The 23,344-nt window shown below is 36.6% G+C and overlaps 1 protein-coding gene across 3 annotated transcripts in view; it reads right to left on the bottom strand.

Moving 5' to 3' along the window:
* Positions 1–696: 696 nt before the first annotated feature.
* Positions 697–23,344, bottom strand: part of DCLK1 (doublecortin like kinase 1) — a 255,376-nt gene continuing 232,728 nt past the window's right edge. For 2 of the 3 annotated variants that reach the window (XM_071552679.1, XM_071552696.1), the window contains one exon: positions 697–10,448. In XM_071552679.1, the coding sequence (XP_071408780.1) occupies positions 10,284–10,448 (165 nt within the window). In that variant the 3' untranslated portion in view covers positions 697–10,283. Of the gene's footprint in view, positions 10,449–19,137; positions 19,212–23,344 lie in introns of all 3 variants that reach the window. The other variant, XM_071552689.1, reaches the window with a different exon arrangement.

Genomic DNA, 23,344 nt, shown 5'->3' with positions numbered 1-23,344 from the left:
GCAACAGAGCAGCACCAACAGCTGGATTCTTTAGTCCCTGTGCAGAAGCATGTCTTTTTACATTATCATGGATTCAAGTATCTTTCAAAAAGAGGATTTCACTGGCCTTCATTTAGCCAGGCTAAATGGTATTTCATGCATCAGCAGAAGCTGCTGCTGCCTGTACAGTGCAGAGAAGCTCCACGGCTGCTGGCATTTTGTGGCAGAGACCAGCAGTGCAAATGCCGGCACACAACAAGCCAGGCTTTAGCTTTCTACCTCCACCATGACAAGTGGAAAACATGGCCCAGCCAGAGCAGCTCTGGGACAGAGCAAGAAACTACAACTGGGCCAGCATCTAGGCTTAAGGTTTTCAGCAACTGCCTTTTCCCATCTTGAAGGTTAAGTGGCAACAAATAATAAAGCTGTATGTCATCTATTGTCTGGGAGCAAGTGACTGCAAGATAGAGTGTGTGCATGTCTTCCATCTTTTTCCTTTACACAGCACTGGAAAAACCTAAACCATGGAGGTAATTTGGAGACAACACATGATACCTCTTCTCCACATATTCCCAGTTTTACTTAGTATATGCAATGTTTAAACATAAGTGATTGTGCCCCAACTTCCTACAAGTCTTTATTTCGTAATTGCAATATTGTTTCACATCACCCCAAACTTTATTTATTCAAAATAAAAATTCTTTAAAAGATCCAGATATAAAGAACAATAGTGTAGAATGTGATCCTGACAGATACAACACAGACTTTTGAGACCTTACGCCTACTTTAATGTACAATTTAAGCCACCACTTCTATTGAAAGTAGTCCTGTCTTCCCACTGCAGCAGCCACTTGTCTTACACCTTTTTCCTTGCATGCTGATGTATGGGAGCAATGAACAGAACCAGGTTATTAATGGAGGGTAAAGCTTTTTTATTCCCCAGGAGCAGTCTCTCTGCTCTGTTTTACACACAGATGTACAGTATTTATACCATATGAGAGATCTGGAGAGTAGGAAGGAGAGAGAAACAAATGACTTGGAGGGTCTGTAGGTGCCTTGAAGGGACCAGAGGAGAAAGCAGTTGACAATGAAGCTTCCTGAGGGATTATGGTGTTCACAAATCACTAGCCTTCATTTCAGCATGCCAAAAACTTGCACTGCCAATAAGATGGAGGACAAACTCTTTGGGAAGACAAAGTCCAAAAGGCAAAGTACCATGTACTTATATCCCTGTTGTCTGTTTATAATCCCTGTGGAAAAAAAAATATATTCTGGACAGACAGACATCTTCTGACAGACTTTAGTTCTGCAGCTGTCGTCTGCATCAAGAATCATTCCATGAATGAGTGGTTACATGGAATCTATTAAACTGTAAATGAGAGGAGGACAAAATACATTTTTTTATTGACATGGACCATTCACTGAAGAGTTGGACTTGTTCCTTGTGGGTCCCTTCCAATCCAGAATATTCTGTGATTCTGTGATTTCTCTGGGAATGTTTGGCTTGTGTCACAAATAAATAAAATAGCACTTTTCCTGCCTTTCAGCAAAAATAATCAGAGAGCCCTAGTGGGATCTCATGTTACTTGGACTCCTTACTTGTAGCTTTTATACTCCAGCACACTTGCTGATAATATATGAAGTATGAAATTAAAACTAAATCAATTGTCAGAACAAATGAAAAAGTACACTATGCAATGCATTAGCCTCTGGTTCTTTATTGTATTTCTCCATTCATCTGCTAATTCCCAAAATCCAGCCATTTACAATGAAACTTCCAGTCATTAGTGGGATTTATCAGGCTTCCACTGTAAAATAGCATTCACATTTCTCATGACAGTTGGTAAATATAGTGTTGAAGGGCACTAGACACAAAGCCTGTCAGTCTATAACTATATTTGATTTCCATGTACCTATCCAAACTCACCTCCTCTGCTGGGAAATTAACACAAGAAGTGAGAATTTTCTGAATAGTGACTTCTTTTTTTCTGTAACCGTGCTCATCGAGACTCACTTTGGTGCAGAGGCTCATGTGGAAAAGCTAGGATGTGGCTGCATGGCTAATTTTTAAAGCCTATGCACAGCTTCTCAGGAATGCAGCTTGCTTGTGATGACTGAATTGAAATATATTGTAATGATTTTCTGCTCAAGAAACATGAACTCGATAGAAGCTGAGACTAGAGCTGAAATATTTAGCAATTTCTCCTTTTCCACTCTTCTATTATCTACTTAAAACAAACATTTTACATCAAAGTAATCAGCAAATTAAAAACTTAGCTCATAAGTTAAGGTGACATTATCAGATCTCATAAATCCCACTTGGCTTCCCTACTTATTTTTGCATGAATATGTACCATATAGAAATTATTTAATTAGTACCTTGAAAATTAAGATTCATCTATGCCATTCAAACCACATAGCAATTCCTAAGTTTCTCATTTTTCAAATGAAATTAAATTTTTTCTAAATTGAAATAATTTAGAAATTTGTTTAAAGGCCACTACTTCCTTAGATGGCTTCTTAGCATGCATGAAAAAAGTGATATTTAATTTCATACTCAAGTAATCCTTTAGCAATTTTCTTTCAGGCAGAGTATAAAAGCTTATTATTAATTCCTTAATAAAATGAAAAATAAGTTATAATGGATATGTCTTTAACCTTGGATCAGTTTAAGTAATTTTTTTCCCTCAGATAAGACACCAAAGAGCAGCGCAAATGGCAAGTGATAAATTGGCCTCTGGGAATTACTCGAGTTGTCCTCCTCCCTTCTTTTTCACATCAGCTGTCTCTGAAAATGCCTCTTCTAAACTATTTCTTCTTTTAGCATCAGTCAGTCTGATTCCTCCCACCCCTTAACTGTCAATGGCAAAAGTTAACATCTGATGTTATCTACTTTAAATTCTAACTCCCTATTACAGTAAAGCAATTTCACAAAGACTACACCTAGTTAAGATTGATAAACATCAAATTGTAAGAAGTTCATATCTTAAAGATTTATTTGCCTTTTCCTACAAGCTTGGATTTTCAGAAGAGAAAAAAAAATGTATCACTCTCCTTTCCAAGATACAGCATCAGGAATTCCCTTGGACATTGTATTTATACCTTACAAATAATCCTCTCTTTCAATTTACCAATATCTGTCTTTTCAATTTTCAAACTCCCACCATACGATGGACTCTAGCTTCAATAGCTGTGGGCATTCTGTTTGAAAAGAAAATAAATTTATAGATGCTTTTATTTATGTAAGACCCTTCTTGTCTTACTAGCAAGTTTGAAGAATTCCAGACACCTAATAGATACATGGGCCAAAAAAAGTAATGACCTCTGAAGAGCAATGGTGGCAGTGCTAGTAGAAATAGTAGTAATAGTCAGAGTAGTAATGTCAGCTCTTCCTGAGAGTAACTCTAGACAAGTAAGCTGAGCTTCTTTTTCATCACTGCTTTTTTCCCCCCAGACACCTAAAATGAGATGCATTTGAGTAACTCATCACCAACTTTAAAATCTGTTAGATACATAGAAATAAAGGTATCTTTTGGCTTTCTGAGTCCAGAGTCTTCCTACAACAGGAAACATATATGAGGATGTATCAGAAATACCTCAAGAAGAAAGTTTCTCATAAACAGATCAAGTTGCACCTAAAAATCAATTGGATTTTCCTGGTTCCAATGGTTCTATTGGATAAACTCTCAAAAATCTGTCTGAGAGTTGGTCAGAAACCATCTTCCAAAATTTGTTTGACATTTGTCATGGCTAATCACTTCCTATATGCTTTTTCTAGCTCTATCATTTGACAGGAACAGTTATTTTCCCAACCTAATATTTACACATGGCTTGACAAAATGTGCAGCACTGTAGGGTGAGAGCCTAGAAACGGGCTCAACTCCACCAGTGTTGTCTCCCCACCCAGTTAGGTATGAAGAATACTTGTGGACATGACTGAGCACTGTGGCTTATCACTCAAGTCAATCACAAGAAGGATTAGGAAGACATCTCCATTATAGGTGGGTCAATCCACAGATTCTTTATTTCATGGAAATTTTGTCCCTTCCTCTGGCCTTTGCTGCAGAAGACTTCAAGCACCATGAAGTCTCAATATAGCAACTCAATTCTTACTGAAGCTGTTTAGCAGGAGCTATCCAAGCATATATGCAGACAAGTATAAAATGCATAGACATCACTTTTCAAAAGCTGTCATTTCCGAAAAGGACCCACTGAGGTAGAAGCATGTTGCAGAATTGTTATTAAAAACAATTAATTTGCAGCCATTTCTGGAACACCTGATTTCCCCCCTAGCCTGTACGCAACACTACTTCAAATAGCTACACACGGTCTCACTTAGTGAATATATGAGGAAGAGGTCTGCATTATGTTTGCTAAAAGAACTAGGATTTCACTTCCATCTGCTGCTGGGTGTGTTTGATTTGTGTACTAATTATGCCTGTTTGTAGCTGTAAATTTGCTCCAGCTTAGTAGGTGATTGGCTTTGTGCATGGACTCAGTACACTGTGTGGCTCCTTTGCACTTTTATAGTTTTCAAGTGATTCCATACTTGTGCTTTTTAAATGGCTTTTAATACCACTCGCATTCAGTGTGAGCTTTCAACTCTGTCTAAGTCAGACAATTTTTTTTTTCCCTTAAGAGAAAACAGGTCCCTTTGATTCTTCCCTTCATGGACCCTTTCCACTAGTGTATTGTCAGCTTTGTCCATGGTGCTACTATAAAACACAAGACAAAATTGCTTCTTTGCCCAGTCTTACAGGGAAATTCAGCATATTCACATTTAGCACTTTCTACGTGGAATGAGTTAAACTAATGGGTTTAGGAATTACATAAGCACTCAGCAGGGTGTATATATACCCATTACTGTGCAAACTTTAAATGCTTTTCATGTCAAAATAAAACTCTCCCACATGTGGGACATTTCTGCTCTTGATCACTGAGTTTTCTTCCTGGTTTTCGAAATGCCCAAAAGTTTTGAGCTGTCACCTTTGTAGTTAAAACTTGCAAGATATGCTTGAAAACGTAACTCATCTGAAATGAGCCGCATAAAAACTGCCTTTGTGTCCGTGAATGTTTGTGTACACTTAGAAAATAAATGTTGAAGAGGTCAAGCTGATTTCTCTCATATTTTACGAAAAGAATCACTCTGAGCTGAAAAATTGTATGCCAAGTTTCTGCCTGAAGCGAATTTTTACAATCAAATTAAAAACCTTTGAGACCAAGACTTTATAATGGAAATACTAACACAGCCTTAACAATGGCAGCCCTAGCAGGCACTGCAATAATATTAGGAAAGCTCACCCTGCCCACAATCTAAACTAAATAAAAAAGATGCCATTTTCCAACACACACCCCAGGCTAGCAAATAACAATGATTTAATGTACTTGCCCTGTGGTAATATAGTAGCACTGCAAACCTCAGAGCCAATTTTTCTTTTCTTTTCTTTATTTTTTCTTTTCAAACATATATGCCCCATAGGGAAAGGATTGCAATTTAGCTCTTATTTGTGGATATATCGCTTTCATTTCAACAATTCTGGAAAGCCTTCCTTCTGTCACATGCTACTGTATGCGAGCACCCAACTGAATAAAGACCCACCAGGCTTTTTCAGGAGTTTATTCACAGGTTTGGCTTTGCTTATTGTAGTATGCACCACATTTAAATTAGATGAGGGCTACTGTAAAGCAATAACATTGTCAATGACTGGAGTCTCACTTTCCCCTCTAACAGTCTGAAGCAAATTAATGTATTGGTTGTTCATTAACAAGTAAACAGTTTCTGCTACAATGTCAAGGAAAAAGAATGTGTTCATTAATATGAACAATCTTCATCTACAAAGATGATTTACACAATGCATGTAATGAGATAGCTTTCCCCTAACTAGTACACTACCAAACTGAAAAGCTGATCCTTAGGACTCTCTTGAAATTACAATATTGTTTGTTTACCAATAAGAAAGACAGTCTCAGTCACCTATGCCACCATGGTAAGCTCTATAGTAAGTACTTAAAAAAAAGAGAGATTTCTGGAATCACTTGTGGAATTAATAAAATTGATAACTACAGACTTACACTGCATCAATGATACATATTATTCCTGTGATAAATTGAGCTAAAAATAAGATTAATTTGGTTATAGAAATTCCTTAAACAACAACACTTAAATTATTTCAAACTTGAAATTTTCCAAGAATTTTCTGAAAAAATCAGCAAACACTGGCTAAAAAAGCAAAGCAGTTTGGATACACCAATGTAATCAGCATGCCTAGTGCTTTTCTGTTAACCCTCTGAGTAGAACCAAAGTATTCTGGATTTTTTGTACATTAATGCTATGAAAATTGTAACTTAAAAACATACTAATTTATATGTAATGACTCAATAAATCATGTTCTAAATATATTTGGGCTAGACCCATCATCTTGTGAGTGATTAATCCATTCTAGAATTTTAATTATCCATTACAGAAGTCAGTCTTTAGCACCGATAAAGGAAATTTAGATTATTGCTCCAGATTACATGCTTAACTCTTAGATGGATGCAAATAGATCACCACTATTTAACTCATTCTGTGCTATCAGTACTACATCAAAGTTTGCTTACTGCATGTAAGCTCCCTACAGTATTCCACATATGTTGGAGTACATGTTATCCCTGCTTCTATTTAATTGAGGAATTAAGCTGGAAGTGACCCTGTTCTACTTTCCTGTTAATACCAAGATCAGACTGTCAGGCATCTTCAGAGACCAAACACTAAATGACCTGAATCACCCTTGGGAAGTGCTCCTCTCCATCTCCTTGGTGATAGACAGTGCCTACCACAACTGCACTCCATCTCTGCTAACTACACAGGCTTGGTGGGAGGAAGTTGGCCTTGTATACACAATAAGCATTAAAAAAAAAAAGCAATTGTTGTCACATTTAGCAGCAATGCAACAATTCAAAATTCCAAAGAGAAATAAAGAAAGAAGTCACAAGGACTGGTACGTTTTAGAGTAAAATGACCACAGTGCGCTGTCCTCTCCCAGATTATCTCATTAGAAATAGTCTGTTTCTTTTTTTCATTGGAGTTTCAAATATTTTTTAGGGCCACATATTCTGTCTTCACTTACCCACAGGAATTCAGAGATTAGATTTTAAAAAAAGGGCAGTCACTGCCAAACAAGCCATTATTATTTCCATGAAACCATACATATATATATATACATATATATGGTTATATTAAAAATATATATATGGGTATATGGATGTATTTAAAACCATCATTCTAAACTCTTTTAAAACAGTTCAAATAGTCAGATATCTGCTTGAAGCCTAAAATAAGCTATCAGCATTTTGAAACCCAATCTCTCACAGACCTAAAAATTACTTAAAAATATATTTTTATAGCTATGTTCATAAAACATGTACCAAAGATCAAGAACATATAAGATGCTGAGGATGAGTAGGATTTTCAGGATTTTACATACATTTTAAGTAGTACAAGATGGTGTAAGATGAAGGAGCCAAACATATTATTTTAATGATAAGCCTGTATTCCAAAGTAAAGCAAAGTAAAGGTGATAGGAAAATCCCAGATGGGCTTTTGAATAGTATTTCTCATGCATAAGGCAAAGCATATTTTTTTTTCTCCTGACTTCCCTCTATAATTAAGAAGAATGAACATCATCCTTTGCTTTAAGACTGCCAAATTTTCATAGTCAAGGAGCATGTGGTATTAATGGACACTTTTTTATTACCGCATGTATGTCTTGCATTAACATGGCTGAGTTGTATCTCTTCTAAAGGGTAGGCTGTGATATAATGCAGGAAGGCCAGCGCTGGAGAAACACATGCCAGATACTGACGTACTGTAAATTAGTGTAGGTAAGTGGCAAGGAAGGTTTTACCTTGGCTGAGGGTTTCGTTTTATGGAAAAATAATCCCTGTCCTATCCAAATGTTACCTAATTACAACCAATAACATCAGAATGGCAGTGGCTGTGCCCCATCTACTGAGCATCTTTTCTCCTCAATGTGTCCAAGTTTGGATGGTCAAGGATCTGACAGAGATACAGCCCTTTCACAAAACCTAAAATCTCATAACTTTTGTATAACAGTTCCTTGGTCCCTTCACCTCCTGTCTCAGTGGAATTCTCCAACAAGACACTTATTTGCTTCACTTGGGTTAAGATGTTACTCGGGTTCCAGGCAGAGTAACTGAGGCTATGCACAGGCCTTCTGCCCACAGACATACATTCAGAGATCAGAGTCTCCTGATGACTTAGATGACTTTCTACTAAACTCATAATCTGAAGTTTGGTGTCTGATGTAAGCTTCCACCAGCAGGTCCTTCTACAGTTGATGGAGTGAGACCAACAGGTTAATCAAAGTATGAGTCCTGCCTAAAATGCATGCCCATGATAAGTGAGATGAATCAATCCTGGAATGTTCATCTCTCTGTATTACCAAATAAACCTGGAGAACTAGTTTCAACTAAGCATCTCACTTCTAGGTTATTAACATTGGGTGATTTAAAAAAAAAAAAAGTTAAATCCTTGTACCACTCGTGTGAAGATTCACAAGATGAAATTCCTGTGTTTAAAATATTCAGATCTTTTACTATATAAATTTTCACGTCTGAGGTAATGAAAGATGCCCTTTGTAGGATGGAGAAAGAGAATTTCAGTGTTTCTTGAAGTACAGTTCAACTTCCAACTAGATAATATCAACTAGAAGTGCAAAAGAGCTTTACGCTAGTGCTCCAACAATTTGCAGGAACAGATTTGCTGCCACAACTGCTAATATGGACAAACACAACTCTGAATGAGAACAATACTATGTGCAACTAGTCTTGTTCCTGGAAAATTTATTTATGCTTCCCAGAAAGATCATAAAATCTGCATATAATTTTGGGCAGCATATTGATACTTCGAGCTGTATGATATGAAAGAAAAAAGGAAAAAGAGAGAGGAAACTCCATTTATGTGACTTATAAGAAGCACTCTGAGAAAACTTTAACCTTAGAGAAGTAAAATTCCACTTTATATAAGTAATAAGAGAAACTATAAATTTCACAATGTTATTTTTTATTTTAGAACACGATTTTGAAAATTGCCTTTTTCATTCAAGTGAAATTCTGAGCCATTTTATTTTTTCTTCAAATTATCACATCTGAAGCAAATGACTACACAGTGTAATATTTCTGTAGAAGCCAACTTCAGGATAATAGTCAAATAAAGAGCTATAACGCTATGTTGAGGTTTTAACAAACCAGAAATATATATACTCTGTGAAAATGCCCATTTTATTAAATATTACAAATAGAAATGGTGAATCATTTTTAGCTTCTCCATTCTAAGACAAAATTTTTGCTAATTCAGTTTAGGCTTTACATATATATTAGATTACTTGTATTTTCCCCGATTTATAAGTACTCTAGTTATTTTAATGGTAGTTTAATTCTTCAGTGCTAATCTTTTAAAATGACTCTGCTGAAATAACCAGGTCATGCTGAGAGGATGCCTGTACATTTCTGAGTGTGACACAAAGGAACCAGGAACTTCTCAACCAGATCATTACATACTATCACATGACAGAATGTGTCCTCAAGCCGTTTTCCAAGTCTTGACATTGTCATTAGGAGTAAACTATATGGAAGCAACCTTTTGTGGCCATCATCATGTCATCTCCCATAAAACATGAGGATGCCTTAAACTGAATTTCTCATTTAGCCTCCATAATGTCCTCTAGTAACAGTCACTCCCTTTGGAAGTTTGATGCAGGTTTAGAATGAGCTGACGTAGAAGATACCATTTGTTTAATTTTATTTTCATTTTTATGCCTATATTTGTAATTCCTAAGCAATAGTACATTTTATATATTTTTGGCCAGAAACAGGCCAGGAACTTCAGGATACTATAAAAGATATGTGCGTATAAAAGCAAAAAAGCCAGAATAAAACCCTAATGTGGGTTGTCAAGATTTAAGCTGATCGTTTACTCAGAGGGTTAACATGGGCTAAAATTACATACTGCAGTTCCTAGCTCCACTGATGAAAACATTCACTGCTTCTATCTTTAAATAAAAAAGCAAAATAACCTTAACCCTTTGAGGATCATATTAGCAGCAAGTTGCAATCTAAACAGAGAACAAGTATTTCAATTAATTAGGAAATTATTCTTACAAAGATTCTGTGAGCACCCTTTTATGTTCTACCATCCCAGCATTTACTGCTGGATAGATCAGTTGAAATCACTCCACACAGGTCTGAAGAAGTTTCAGGGTCTCAAAGGGTTAAAGCCAAGACTTTTGAGTAAAAGTGTTTTATTAAAAGGGTGAGTTAGGTGAGCGAACAGTCTCGGATGAACTTGGTGAATAGTCTTCCGATTCGGAGTTGAGTTCAGGTGGAGCTTGCTGTGCCTTGTAACGTCCCCTCACATCCTGGTTGCGTCTTCGTCGGAAAACCTGCCTCTCCTTATCAAGAGCGGTGGTCTGGCAGGGGCATAAAATAAGAATAAATGAAATTAGGCTGTGTGTAAAATGCAAAGATAATGAAAACCATGAGGTTCCATGTGGCTGGCAAATACCAGGGATAATAAATGTTCAGACCAAATTAAACCTGTTCTGTCTCAGTCAGGTCTGAAGGTTGAGCCCACAACATAGCTAAATGCTTTAAAAAGTGCATTTCCCAAACCTTAAGAGGTAGCGTGACATCATCAAGCAGATACAGTGCCATATATATGAATGCCATGTGTTCTACTTCTGGATTCTATTAATTTCATCCTTTATAACAGATTCAAATTTCAAGCCAAATGCCAACTGAACTTCCCCCACCCTTCTCAAAGTATAAATCTGTTTCTACAGGAAAGGCAGAGATGTACGCTTGTCTTTGATTTGACCTAATGAAGGCTGATACACACTCACCCATGTTCAAGTCAGTGCAATCAGCTAACAGAGATGGATTGTGATGAAGTTGTCAGATGAGAGAAAAACAAACACCAAAGGGAGCTAGCCCAGCTCCTTGACATGTCATGCTGCTCAATGGATGTTCTTAGGGAGAACGCTGAAGAGCTCTGACGGAAAGACCTGTTTAGCCTGACCATGCCATCTCTTCCTATTAACCAAGGACTACCAAATTAGATACTCTGTTAATTTTATCTGTATCTATCTAAGGTTATCTAGGAATAGGAAAAAAGAATGATTACTTGATGGGCTTTATTTTTCAAATATTCTGCCACTATTGAGAAGGCAAGTCTTAATAAGATGGCTGAAACTTTTAGTTACATTCTTCCTTCTACTTTTCTGGCACATCTACATGGTGAAACAGCAAGCCAAGTAAGGGCAGCCCTAATCTGACTAACAATTTCAAGCATGGGTCTGGGTTTTGCTGTTTTCTTGATTATGGGATATTAGACTTCAATCCCTGAAATCACTGTAAAATTATAAGCTCAACAGGATGGCCTTGATTCAGCAAGAGCACTTTGACACATGGTTAGCTGCCTTCTGAAGCAGGGCTGCCTTCTCTAATCATGACCCATGACTGTTTTGGAGAAAACAAAAGAGGAAAAGGCAGATGTCTAGTAAGATGACATACAAAATGCATCCAAGTATCTGATCCTGGCACTGGAGGTAAAGTAACTTTAAGAATTGAAGAAGTTTCACTGATAAGGCTTGTAAAATTTGTCCCTGTAATGAAAATCTCTACTTAAAAGAATGCAGCCAAAAGGTTATTCTGCTTCAAAGGATTTACTGTGTTCTCTTGAGATATGCATGACCGATTTCTCCAGAAAATTTACCAGTTACAATGCGAGCCTCATGGGAGAGCAGAGATGTATTTATAGCCAACAGATTTTGCAGAACAAAACGAAAACTAAATCCATCATACTAGTGCAGAATAGCATTTTAGCAATCCACACTTTCGAATAATGCAACCAGTATTCAATAATGATGTAACAGAGACACAAAGATGGGCAGGACTACAGAACTACTACAGCAAATGGATTTAGTTAGGCTAAATTGCTGAACTATTATTTTTGTGTCTAGAAATTCTATAGCACTACTTCAAAAGGGTAAAATTATCAAAGTTCATCTCCATATTTTAAATAAAAATTGCGACAAAATTCAATACTTTTCATCCGCCGAAAATTTCTTTGCTTATTGCTTATCTTTTGGTTAAAAGCTCTAATTAGTATTTTCAATGTCTTCTACATTTCTCAGCCTTGAACCAATTCCAGTCTTGATTCTTTTAAATGTGAAACAGAAGAATACCTAGATCTTTTACACACAGTGAATATACTGCATACAGTATGTAATTCTGTGTGAAAATTGAAAAGAATGGCATATATTACCCCTCTATATGGTACAGATTTCCATTTGAAAGCTTTTTTTATTTTTTTTTTTTACGCTTACAGGAAATAAGCATTTATTTAAATTTTAAGCCACATCACATCATCCTGTGGTAACAGATATCCTCCCCTGAGAAATTTAAGCATTTCTGGTTGAATAAATACAAATACTTGTATTAAATTCAAAATTTATTTTTAAACCCTGCTACATGAGAGTGGCAAATGTATACGTAAAATCTGAAGGTTTTTAAAGTTAGAGAGGTTACACGAGAGAAAATGTGTATGAAAATTATTTGGAAATTTAGCCTAGGATATTACTTTTTATAAAGGACAAAGATAACTGAATATCAGGACATCTTTTTAAAAGTAACTTTAAAAATAAACTCCAAGATATTAGCTTTCTACTATTGTTGGGAAAACTTTAGAGACTTTTTTTTTTCAAATCTATTTGTTTAAATATATATAAAGGCACTCCCTTTCTTAATAATGAAAAATGTGAAGCAAAATAACCTTGATGGTCTCACCTAATCTAGCATTTTATGCTGCAGTAGTTTGTAGGACCAAATATTTCTGGCTTCCTAACCCTTCAGAAACTTCCTGAGATATTTTGTGACTTATGTTTTTCTTTTCATTTTTATCCAAAATTTCCCCTGGATTTGATCTAATCAGTCTTTGTAGATGCATGCCTGTAGACTCAGGGGCATTACTGTGGTTACTCTCCTGACTTGAGAGACATCTAGAGCCTTTCTCACCCAAAGAGCTTATTGAATAACATGTATAAAGTCACAGACAGGCAAAGGAAGGATTTATCTAGTGAAAGCAAAAACACACTGATTATATTCTAATGCTTAGTGTTTCACATGTCAGAACTATGAAATGGGGCACTTCTGGCCATAGATAGTGCTCAGGCCCTATAGATCTTGTAGGAACAGGCTTATTTTGCCCAGTGTTACAAATGATGTTTGACACTTACAGCCTGTAATACAATACTGGATGGGTATTGCTGCTCTGCATTCTATGCAAATGCTATTTTTCATTTAATGATGTTATTTTTTACCTCTTAAGAACTTCAAAATAAGATAGATCAATCCTTTGGAATGCAGAGGAGATGGTAAGATAAATACGTTTGAGAATTTCACAGATTTCACAGAATACTCTGAGTTGGAAGGGACTCACAAGTCCAGCTCTTAAGTGAACGACCCATACAGGGATCGAACCCATCGACTACATGCATTTTCTAAGTGCAGTTTTCGCCTGCTGTACTGTCCTGTACATGTGGGCATGTTCCAAAAATCAGCTTTTTCATTATCATTGATGGGTTTGTAACAAAAGCCTCTTATACATATTGCCTTGGTTTAATAGATGTATTATTTAACCTCCTGTTCATCTGGGTGGTTTGTTGGTGCATGAACCAGTCCATTATGGATTTCAAGGGCATTTCTACTTGAAGCTACTCTCTCAATAAATAATAAGAGGACCTGAAGTGCACTTACGCTTCACAGGGCTGCAAATCCCAGATTTCCATTATCACATTTTGATATTTTATTTTTCCTGGCTTGAGGATAGAAAGGGAGAACTTTGATAGCAATGGCAACCAAAATGTAAGGATAGTGTTATTATTTGAGAAATGCGGCTATCCTGTAATCAATATGAGGAAATGTAGAGCTTCTTATCCAGCAGCAGAGAAGTGGATTGCCTCTAATAGTTTGGTGCTGCTGGGTCTGAAGTACTTAATCAAGCACTGCTGTATTTTGCATCAACATTTGGTAATCCTGACACCCAGTACCAAATGGTTAACAAGCTATTTTTGAAAATGCATTTCACTTGAAGTAACAGAACATTATTTTAAAACCATTGTTTCTGTTATGTATATACTAAGGTATGCAGTTAGCATTTTTCCAGGTTTTTTCATCAAGGAGTGTCTTCGTCCTGATTTCTCTCACTTTATGTTACAGGAGTCCTGAGCCATGCAAATTAATTTTTTATCTTGGAAAACACTGAACTGTGTGTTTATGAACAGATATTCAAAAACTACAATTGCTTTGATATATATGTTGGATTTGCAGTGGGAAGAGCCTTATTTTAACTGTGGGCTGATATTTTCTGTCAGGTCAGTAATTACTGAATTAGAGTAACTGTATTTTATGAAAGTGAGTGGTGACTGTTATTCCTTTCACTTGTCTTAATTTACTGCTGGACACCAAATATAGATATATATTAGTTTCATTAATAAAAGAACATTACTGTGCATTTTGCCTCCTAGTCCATCCATTATTCATACAAGATTAAACTGGGGATGCAGTTGTTCATGTATTAATCTAAGAAGTCCTTTCCTTCACTTGCTTTTATTCTGCAGGAGCATATTTGCAATTTGTTAGCAATTTTCATGATGCTTTGTTCAGTGTGTGGACTTACATGAACAAATATATTGAAACACTAGCATTTTTCTTCCAGTACACTATTTCATATACCTGTATGTGTATGCACAAATTTAAATGTCCACACCTAGATACGTTTATCTTATTTCCATAAAGTTCTGGCTAGTGACCTCTATACACTGAGATACATAATAACAGGCTTCCTTGCTGTAAAAATGACCATTAAGCATTGCTCATAACACAAGCCAGGCAGCCCTTCAGTCTCATCTTTTTTTTTAATTTCTTTTCCATGGGTTTCTCAGGATATATATATATAAAAGTAATATATATATATGTGTGTGTGATTGATTCATGAATCAAGACACTTTTTCAAGAGTACTTCAAACTTAGCAATGTACCTCAGTCCAGGAGTGAGACAGTCATGTTATTTTTAGTCCCTCAGGCACAAGGTATAGCTAAGTCAAGTTACACGGTGATTTGGAGACGTGCAAATGACCACATCGAGGCGACAAATTAATCGAGTGGATTTGAACCTAGACCTCCAAATACAAAAGGCCAGTGCTTTAGCACACCATGTAACTTCTGGCATGATATTTAGCTAAAATGAAAGTAAAAAAGAAAGAAAATCAAATCAATTTGATATATGCTTAGTACTGTATTGGTGAGTGAACACAAAGGCGAGTATTCTATACATATAACTGCTGAATTCATATTGCTATATTTCAGTTTGTGTTTACTCTTTGACATCTCTCATTTTTAGAGACACAATTCCTCAGTTGGTTTCAATTACACTTGGAAGAGACTAGTGCCAAGTTGTTTGCATGACTGAATTTTGTTTATAGCTTGTAAATCAGTTGTGGGTTTTTCCGTTAAAGAGCAGGAGAATAGATTTTAAATGATCTTATATATTTGCCTGTATTCACCAATATCCAGTTTACAGAGGGTTTTATGGTATTAAAAGCGGCACTTTACAGATAACAAGCCTAATTCCCAATTTCCTTGTCCCATCATCAATACATCTGGCTGTAACTTTTGACTTGAAAGTGTATTGCATCCACTCAGGACAGGTGTAAGTAACTCGACAGATGCAAAGCAATGTGATTTAGGAACCAAACACAGTGGATGGAACTATGGCTTTTCAAATGAGCTACTCAGGTACATTTTTAACTGTGAAACTGAGAACTGTATTTTAAAAATCCAGCATTTCCTGAATTCAATATTGACTGGATTGATGATTTTGTTAAGCATCCAATGTAACTCATCTCCTTTCCACTGTCATTACATAGATAGATCACTAATGACTTTCCCATACAATTCCTCAGTTTTATTTTGCCCATTTAGCTTTTCTACAGTGTCTGTGGACATATATATAAAATAACATACCCTAACATTTTATTCTTATCTTATATATAATACTACATATACTAATATTTTCTACTATTATTTTGTGTTAGATACAATGATTCTAGTGTTCCCTTGACATTGTGAATCAGCCCAAACTTTAGGGGTTTAACTGGGACTTCCAGGTCTTGTCCCCTACCGATGCTGCTTTGGCCTTTCCTGTACCTCAGGAATCAGCCTGTAATCTCAGGCTGATGTCCCAACATCATTAGGTGGGTTGCTTTTAAAATGTGTATTAGTCTAGGGGCAAAATGATTTTACTGATTTGGCCCCTGTGTTTTTCCTGATCCTCATATTCAAAGAACCACCTAAAATCCTCCAGGCATTATAGCTCATACCTGCTACAACAACTACTACTGTACATAAGGTTTGTTCTATTTTAGTGCCTAAAAAAAATCATGTCACTTCTGTACATATAATCCTACTGAAAGAGAATAAAAGATGATGCAGAAAGAGTGCTCAGAAAAATACGGTTTTGAAGGACCTTGAAAAGGAAAGTCCTTTAGGCAGAGAAAGAAGAAGGTTTTCAGTTTATTGAGGGAAGAAATAGTGCCATTTAAAAAGTATTTTAGAAAACTGCTAGATACTAGGGATGAAAACAAAAAGAGGAATGCAGAAGAAATACGTAGTTTAACGCGAACAAAGGGAGCATTACATTTTCCTTGAGACCTGCTTTTATTTTTTCTCTACTTGGGAATTCAGATTAACTTTCACGGGCCTGTGCTGATTTACCTCTTTTATAGATGGCAATTGATGAACCTTTCCATATGCTTTGCATCTGTGCTACTAAAAAATAAACACTTGCTACATCGAAATAGTTTTATTTAGACTAAAATGCTGTTGGTCACCACAGCAGTTGCGCGTTTCTGGGAGATGAGAGAGGCACAAACACAAGGCAGAGCTTGGTCAGAGGTACCTCTCTTAGTGGATTTCCTAATTAAGCATTTCCGCCTAGGAGCCCTGCTCTCCCAATTTGCCTTTCCACACTAGGTACTCAGTTTAGACAGACCTAATTAAAAACATTGTCGTTACTGCCCCCAGCTGGAAAACAGAGCAGTTTACGTATGAATAAGAGAGATTATCGCCCATCTGCTCCATCCCATTATTCAGGGATGTGTCATTGTGTATGCTGATGGCCATTACTAGTGCTTTAGTCAAATGGCCCTTTTTATATTGTTCAGCTTTATTTATTTACTAAGTTGCAGAATTAAAGCTTTGCTCCCTACATCCTCAAAATGTACATGGTTTGTACAGTTTGTCTCGAAACCTGGGCTATGCAGTTGAGTCAAGGCCAGTCTGAGGAGAGGCTCACTATTCTCATAGACTTCTGTTTCTGGTGGTCCTCTCACCCTGAAGGTGGAGTTTTAAAAGATCCAAACATTGTGTATAGCAAATGGTAAGACACTTTTTTTTTCTTTTTTTGGTGTAAAATAAAAGTAATAAAGCAGAGAAAGAGTGTAAGCTGACCACTTTACAGAGAAGGCATAAAATTTGCAACTCTTTGTCAAAGTTCTGCTTGACACAAAATGCCATCTTTCCTTCTTAAGCAAAAAACAATTCCACACTCGGCTAAAGCTGGGCACTCAGGCCCCATTTCTCCCTTTTCCAAACCAAGAAGCACAGATGCTGGGCAGCAACCTGCAAACCACGATGCCAAGTGACAAGACAGATCAAGCAGGTTTTGCTGTGCCCTCACAGGTCATTCCAGGTTTATAGCGACCACCACAAGTGCAATAGCCTAGAATTAGATTAATTACAGGCACTGCTGCACACTCCAGCTCTTGGAGTGAAAGTCTCTCTCAATTTTTGCTAGCCAGCCTTCAACTGTTGCATTGGAACTACTTTTCTACCTTTTGCCTGAAAAACAGGCTTATTTTTGGGTTTGGGTTTGTTTGTTTTATTCTTACCCCAGAACATCCATATCAGAAACTACTTAGCCTTCAGTGTGTGCTCAGGGAATTGTTAGGTTTTATGGAAAGTGTGCTGTAACCCAATCCATGCACTCGGTGAAATGATCCAGACTGGGAATTTTATTTTACTGGAAACACTTGAAGTGACCATCTCTGCTGTTTTGTTAATGTGGTTAATTTGCTGCGTTTTCACAAATCTCTCACAGACAAGTTTTTAAAGGCAGTGTTAGAAAAAGCAGGTTTCAGAAGAAACATATAAAAATTTCTCCAGCTATCAAACTGTAGGTCTTGTGAGCAATAAGAAGGAAAAAGGACAGCAAATAACCACTTGATGGAAATTCCAGGACTCTGGATTTATTGAGGAGGCGCGTGGGCCTCTTGTGGGCTATCAGACCTGGATTCCTCCTTGCCACTCCCTCCCAGAGAACCATTTTATCATACAGGTTAAGCCAGCTAATGACAACCCTGGAACAGTTACACAATGATGAAAAATATATTAAAAAGATTCATGCAATATTTGAAAACAAATCAAATAAAAATAAATAGGTATCCAAAGGGTTTTAAAAGAAAAGAGAAGGAATGCATTGTTAGAAACACAAGCTTACCAGCACATACAATGCATTGTATTTCAGTGAACTTGGGAGAGTTTCTACGGCCCGCGTCATGTAAATGCATTGTTCAATCTAAGGTAAGGATTGTGTTTAGTGGGTTTAAAATGACAGTATATAGCTCCACATCTCGTATGGAAAAAGAGGAAAATATATGCTGAGAGCCTGTTGCTGCTCCGTGTGTTTTGAAACAGGAGCACAGGGGAAGCAGATGCCTTTACAAGCAATAGGGAGGGGGACGGTGTGTGCTTCAGCATATCTGGTAGATTTTCTATATACACTGTCCTTTTAACTACAGGGGAGATTGGTATTGAGCATGTGCGATGAAGAGAAAGCTGGCAATGTGGGTGTGAGGGATGGGTGAAGAAAGGGAATGAGGGGGTGTGGCATCTCAATTGAGTAAAACAAAACTGATAAAGCAGCATATGGACCAGATAACAAATCAAAAAGCATGTTTATCCACTGAAGGAACTGGTTAATGGAGACTGCCAGCACGTTGCCATGGAAACACTGACTGTTGGTGCTGCACCATCTCATACCTTATCCAATACATTCCTGGTTGTTGGTAGTAGTCCAAAGACCCTGATCTCTTGATGGTAAACCCGTGGTCCAGCTGAGCAGAGAGAAACGGGGCAACTCAGTGGATCGACATTAGGCTAGAGAATTCAGACTCCAGAGCAAGCTGTTTCTTATTTAGTGCATATTTACTGTTTTCACTTTCAGAAGGCTCTTATCTAACATCCTAAATCTATGTACCGTAGAAGAAAAAGAAAAAAAAAAGGTAAAGAAATAAAAGAAAAAGATACTAACTCTAGATTTGGTCTTGCTAAATTAGAAGCCAATTTATACAAACTAAATGGAGTTTTTGAAATAGGTTACTTAATGCATAATGCATTCATTTAAGTCTGACAAATATCTTGTTACCTGCAAAGACAGTACTGCCCTTTTAAGTTGCACGTACCAGTAACAGAATATTATCTTTTGCAATTAAACTGAGAGGTTTAATAATTAAAAAAAATAAATGCAGTGCAACCATCACAAGGAGCAGGCTAGACAGACTACGCAAGGCTTAAATTAGACTGCTTCATAATCATGGAATGTGTAAAGATGAAAAGAATCAGGTTTTGATACCCCATCAATCATGGTAATTCATTTCTAAAAATGTGTTAACCTTGGAGAGTAGGACTACTCAGAGCCATGAATAACATTGTTTATCATTCCAGCTTACACCTCATGCTCAAAAAGATAATAGTACAGAACTATTTGGTTTAAAATTGCACCAATTAAAGTCAAAATGGAAATGAATTTAACATTGTGTCCAGGAAAATATGCTAGTGATATTACTTAGGGAATACAGATTTTTCAAGTTTAGTCTATCATTAGCAAAATCATGTGCATAGGAACAAAGAAAATGTGTTCTTTTCCCTAGTCCTTCTGTGCTGCTCTAACATATGGTGGAGATATAATTTAGCTGAATTAAATAAAATTTTAGGGGAAAATATCTACGGAGACACTGTCTGCTTTAAAACTGTTAGTTGCAACGATTTTCAGATTTTGTCCTATGAAGAGAAAAGGCCATTTTGTGCTTCAATAAGAGCATGGCTTGTATTTCCAATACTGATGACAGTTGCTAATTCTAAATTCAGAAAAGGAGTTCAACACATTTCCAGGTACCAGCCCGTTCAAGGGGAGCTAGGAACTAACTGCAAATTTGACTTTTTTCTTGATGACTCCCTTGCAATAATTTAATAATTTATTTTATTTCGTTAAAACAGTGTCACTTTCATCTTATTTAGAATTATATAAAGGACGTTTCTTGTTTAAAACCATGGGAACCTTGTACCTAGAGTTAATTTTGTGTTAGCTTAACTATACTGGTCTGCTACTGCCATCTACTGGCTTCCTTGTATGCTGCACATAAAACACACAAAAGGGATGTTTTTCTAAAAAGCAGATCAAAAATATTGCCCTAAAATCGAATAGCTAAAAATTAATACAGAGAAAATGGGGAGAGTCGCTTCCTAACACGAGTTGGTTCAATTCTGGCATTGTGGAAAACCTGCCATGAGAAACCCAACTGAGGACAAGGATCCCAGAACAACACAGACACAGATGTGACGGGATAGTCGAGACACGGGTTCATCTTTAAGGCAAGCAAAACTTGCAGGCTAAACTTGACTTCTCTCCCACACAATGCAAGAAACTCCACAGCTAAAAATTCCACTTGGAATTTGTAGTTTTATTTTAAAATTGGCAGAATGCAGGGCAACAGCTCACCCGCTCCCTTCCCATTGCTGGGGTCTGGAACCCAGGACCCAGTAAGCAGCAGAGAGCTGCTCCAACCTTCTGAGCAGCGTTTCTCCTTTGCTGTTCTACTCAATTCCTCTGCATCTCCATCTGGAGTTTACTCCCATTGCCAAGACAGAGACCTTATACAAGCTTAACAGCAGATTAACATTAGTCTTTTCCTCTGTCTTAAAAATGGCAAAAGCACAAGCACAAAAGTGATGACATACAGGCAAAGCTTTAACACTTCAGACAAGGACACATATTAAACGATTCTTAATTCATACAAGGAATTACAGCACACCTCTGGATTGCAGAAGCATTCTTAAAAAGTGATTTGGGCTCTTAGTCTAGCCACTGTCACTAAACCCCAGAGGGCAGAGACACAGGGTATTGTTCTGTGGCCAAAGTGAAAAAATATGGGATTGCCACCCTTGGAGAATTGAAGGGGAAAAAATCTACCACCCAAATTTTAAAAAGCCTAGTTGGTAGAAGTCTGGTTTTATGTTTTAACTGAAGTATGTTTTATAAACACCGTCACAGAACTGCAAAATACTGCTCTTATTGAAAAGTTGTATGAGAAACATGATCCTGCAAATATTTTGGCACATACTTAACAGTAATGTGGCCATTCTGACACAGACTGTGGGGCACTAGCCCAGCCTCTGTCTCCCACAGAGACTGGTAGTCAATGCCTGTGACAAGACTTTAAGAACAGGGCAAGTAAAGTGATATTTCTCCTACATGCTCTCTCACCAGAAAGCAGTGTTTTTTCGGGATTTGCTAATTCTCTTGCTGTTTTAAAAACTAGCTCTCCAATTAAAATTTTGCTGCCAAAGCTATGTTGGTTCAAGGGAGTTTTTTCCCAACTGACACAGCTGACAGAACTTTTAATGATGTATTACTGTATCAACAGAAAAGTCTCTTTGCCTGTATGGTTAATTTTCTTTCAGAAATCGTTCTGCTACATCAGCAAAGGAATTACTTTGTTAGGCATGCACAATATGTTCATTCTGGTAGTTTGTCCAAACTGACAAATCCTTTAAAAAGTGGACAAATTTGAAGTCTGGACACATGAAAGAGAAGTAGGATGTCTCTGCCTTGAATGGTCAGAGACAGCTCTTACTGAGGATTACTGCATCAATGAGGCAGACATAAGGTGGAACCAAAGGAGTCAATGCAATTTGGACCTTACTGAAGGAAGCTGTAGCCACAGGAGATGTATGTAAAACACATGTGGCTTCAAAATTCCTCCAAGTCAAGCTGACCACAAATATATCTTTAGGAACTTAATTTTTATATTATAGTTTTAATTGGTGCATATGATAAATACTTGAGATCTTTGAGGTGTGTTACTTCTTACCATCAAAGAAAACAGGCATATAATACCATACTATACCAATGTGAGAACAAATTAAGAACTAAATAGCACATATTAGCTATCTCTGTATATAAACAGAATCATAAAGGTCAAAATAATGCTAATATTTATCTTTCATACCTTAAGTAAGCTATAGAAATATATGCACATACTAACACGTTTTCACAAACACAGACACAGATGTGTTATATAATGTATAGAAGGCACCTCTATATATTATATACACAAGCACTCTCTCAAAAAGTTACAGTAAACATACAAGCAGGCACAAACTCCCAGTATTTTTTATAGAAAATATAGTTAGTGAATGTCTTTAGTGCCTAACAATGTTACAGCATCAGTACATACTTTGAAAGTTCTAAATCTAGAGCAGTCTCTGTTAATAGGATTTACTTCTATCATATTTGAGATTGCACAGCTAAAGCAAGATTCCCAAACATAAAACCATGATGACATGCATGTCAAATATATATTAAATAGGCTTTCAAATGCAGAAACAACATTTAATGGCATTGCTGTTTAGCTTTTGGCTTTCTTTTACATGTTAATTATTTTGTAGAAACCAAAACAAATTTATTTGTAAAATTAAAATTATCTAGAATTCTGGAACATAAAATACTAAAGAGCTCTAAACTTCCCTATCTTTTCCAATTTTTTAGAAAATAATTGACACAGGCTAATCAAACAACTTTCTGAATGATGTAAAAATATTCTAAACATTTCTACTTTATAGGCCAAGTTGCAGGATTAATCATGCCAGAGATTTTCCCACAGAGACTATCACTAAAAATAATCTGTTAAATTTCCAAACACTAAAAAAACATAAAAGCCATTTAGAATATAATTAAACATGCACATTTTTCCTGATATATAATATTTTGCAGTAGAAAGATTCCCTACAGTGCCTTCTTCATTACTCAAGTTTTAAACTGCTGCAAACAATTCCTTGGCAAAGCAACTAGGGCAAAGGAAAAAAGAAGAGGGCACAGAAATTAAAAATATAAAGGAGACAAGGGATGGATGAGGGCAGAGGCATCATTTCTTGCTTTTAAGCTTTGAAGTCATTTGCATGGAGGATC

The sequence above is a fragment of the Pithys albifrons genome, chromosome 1 (assembly GCF_047495875.1).
Source record: "Pithys albifrons albifrons isolate INPA30051 chromosome 1, PitAlb_v1, whole genome shotgun sequence".
Lineage (NCBI taxonomy): Eukaryota > Metazoa > Chordata > Aves > Passeriformes > Thamnophilidae > Pithys > Pithys albifrons.
The sequence above is the reverse complement of the archived record's forward strand: the minus strand, read 5'-3'. Positions and strand labels throughout refer to the sequence as shown.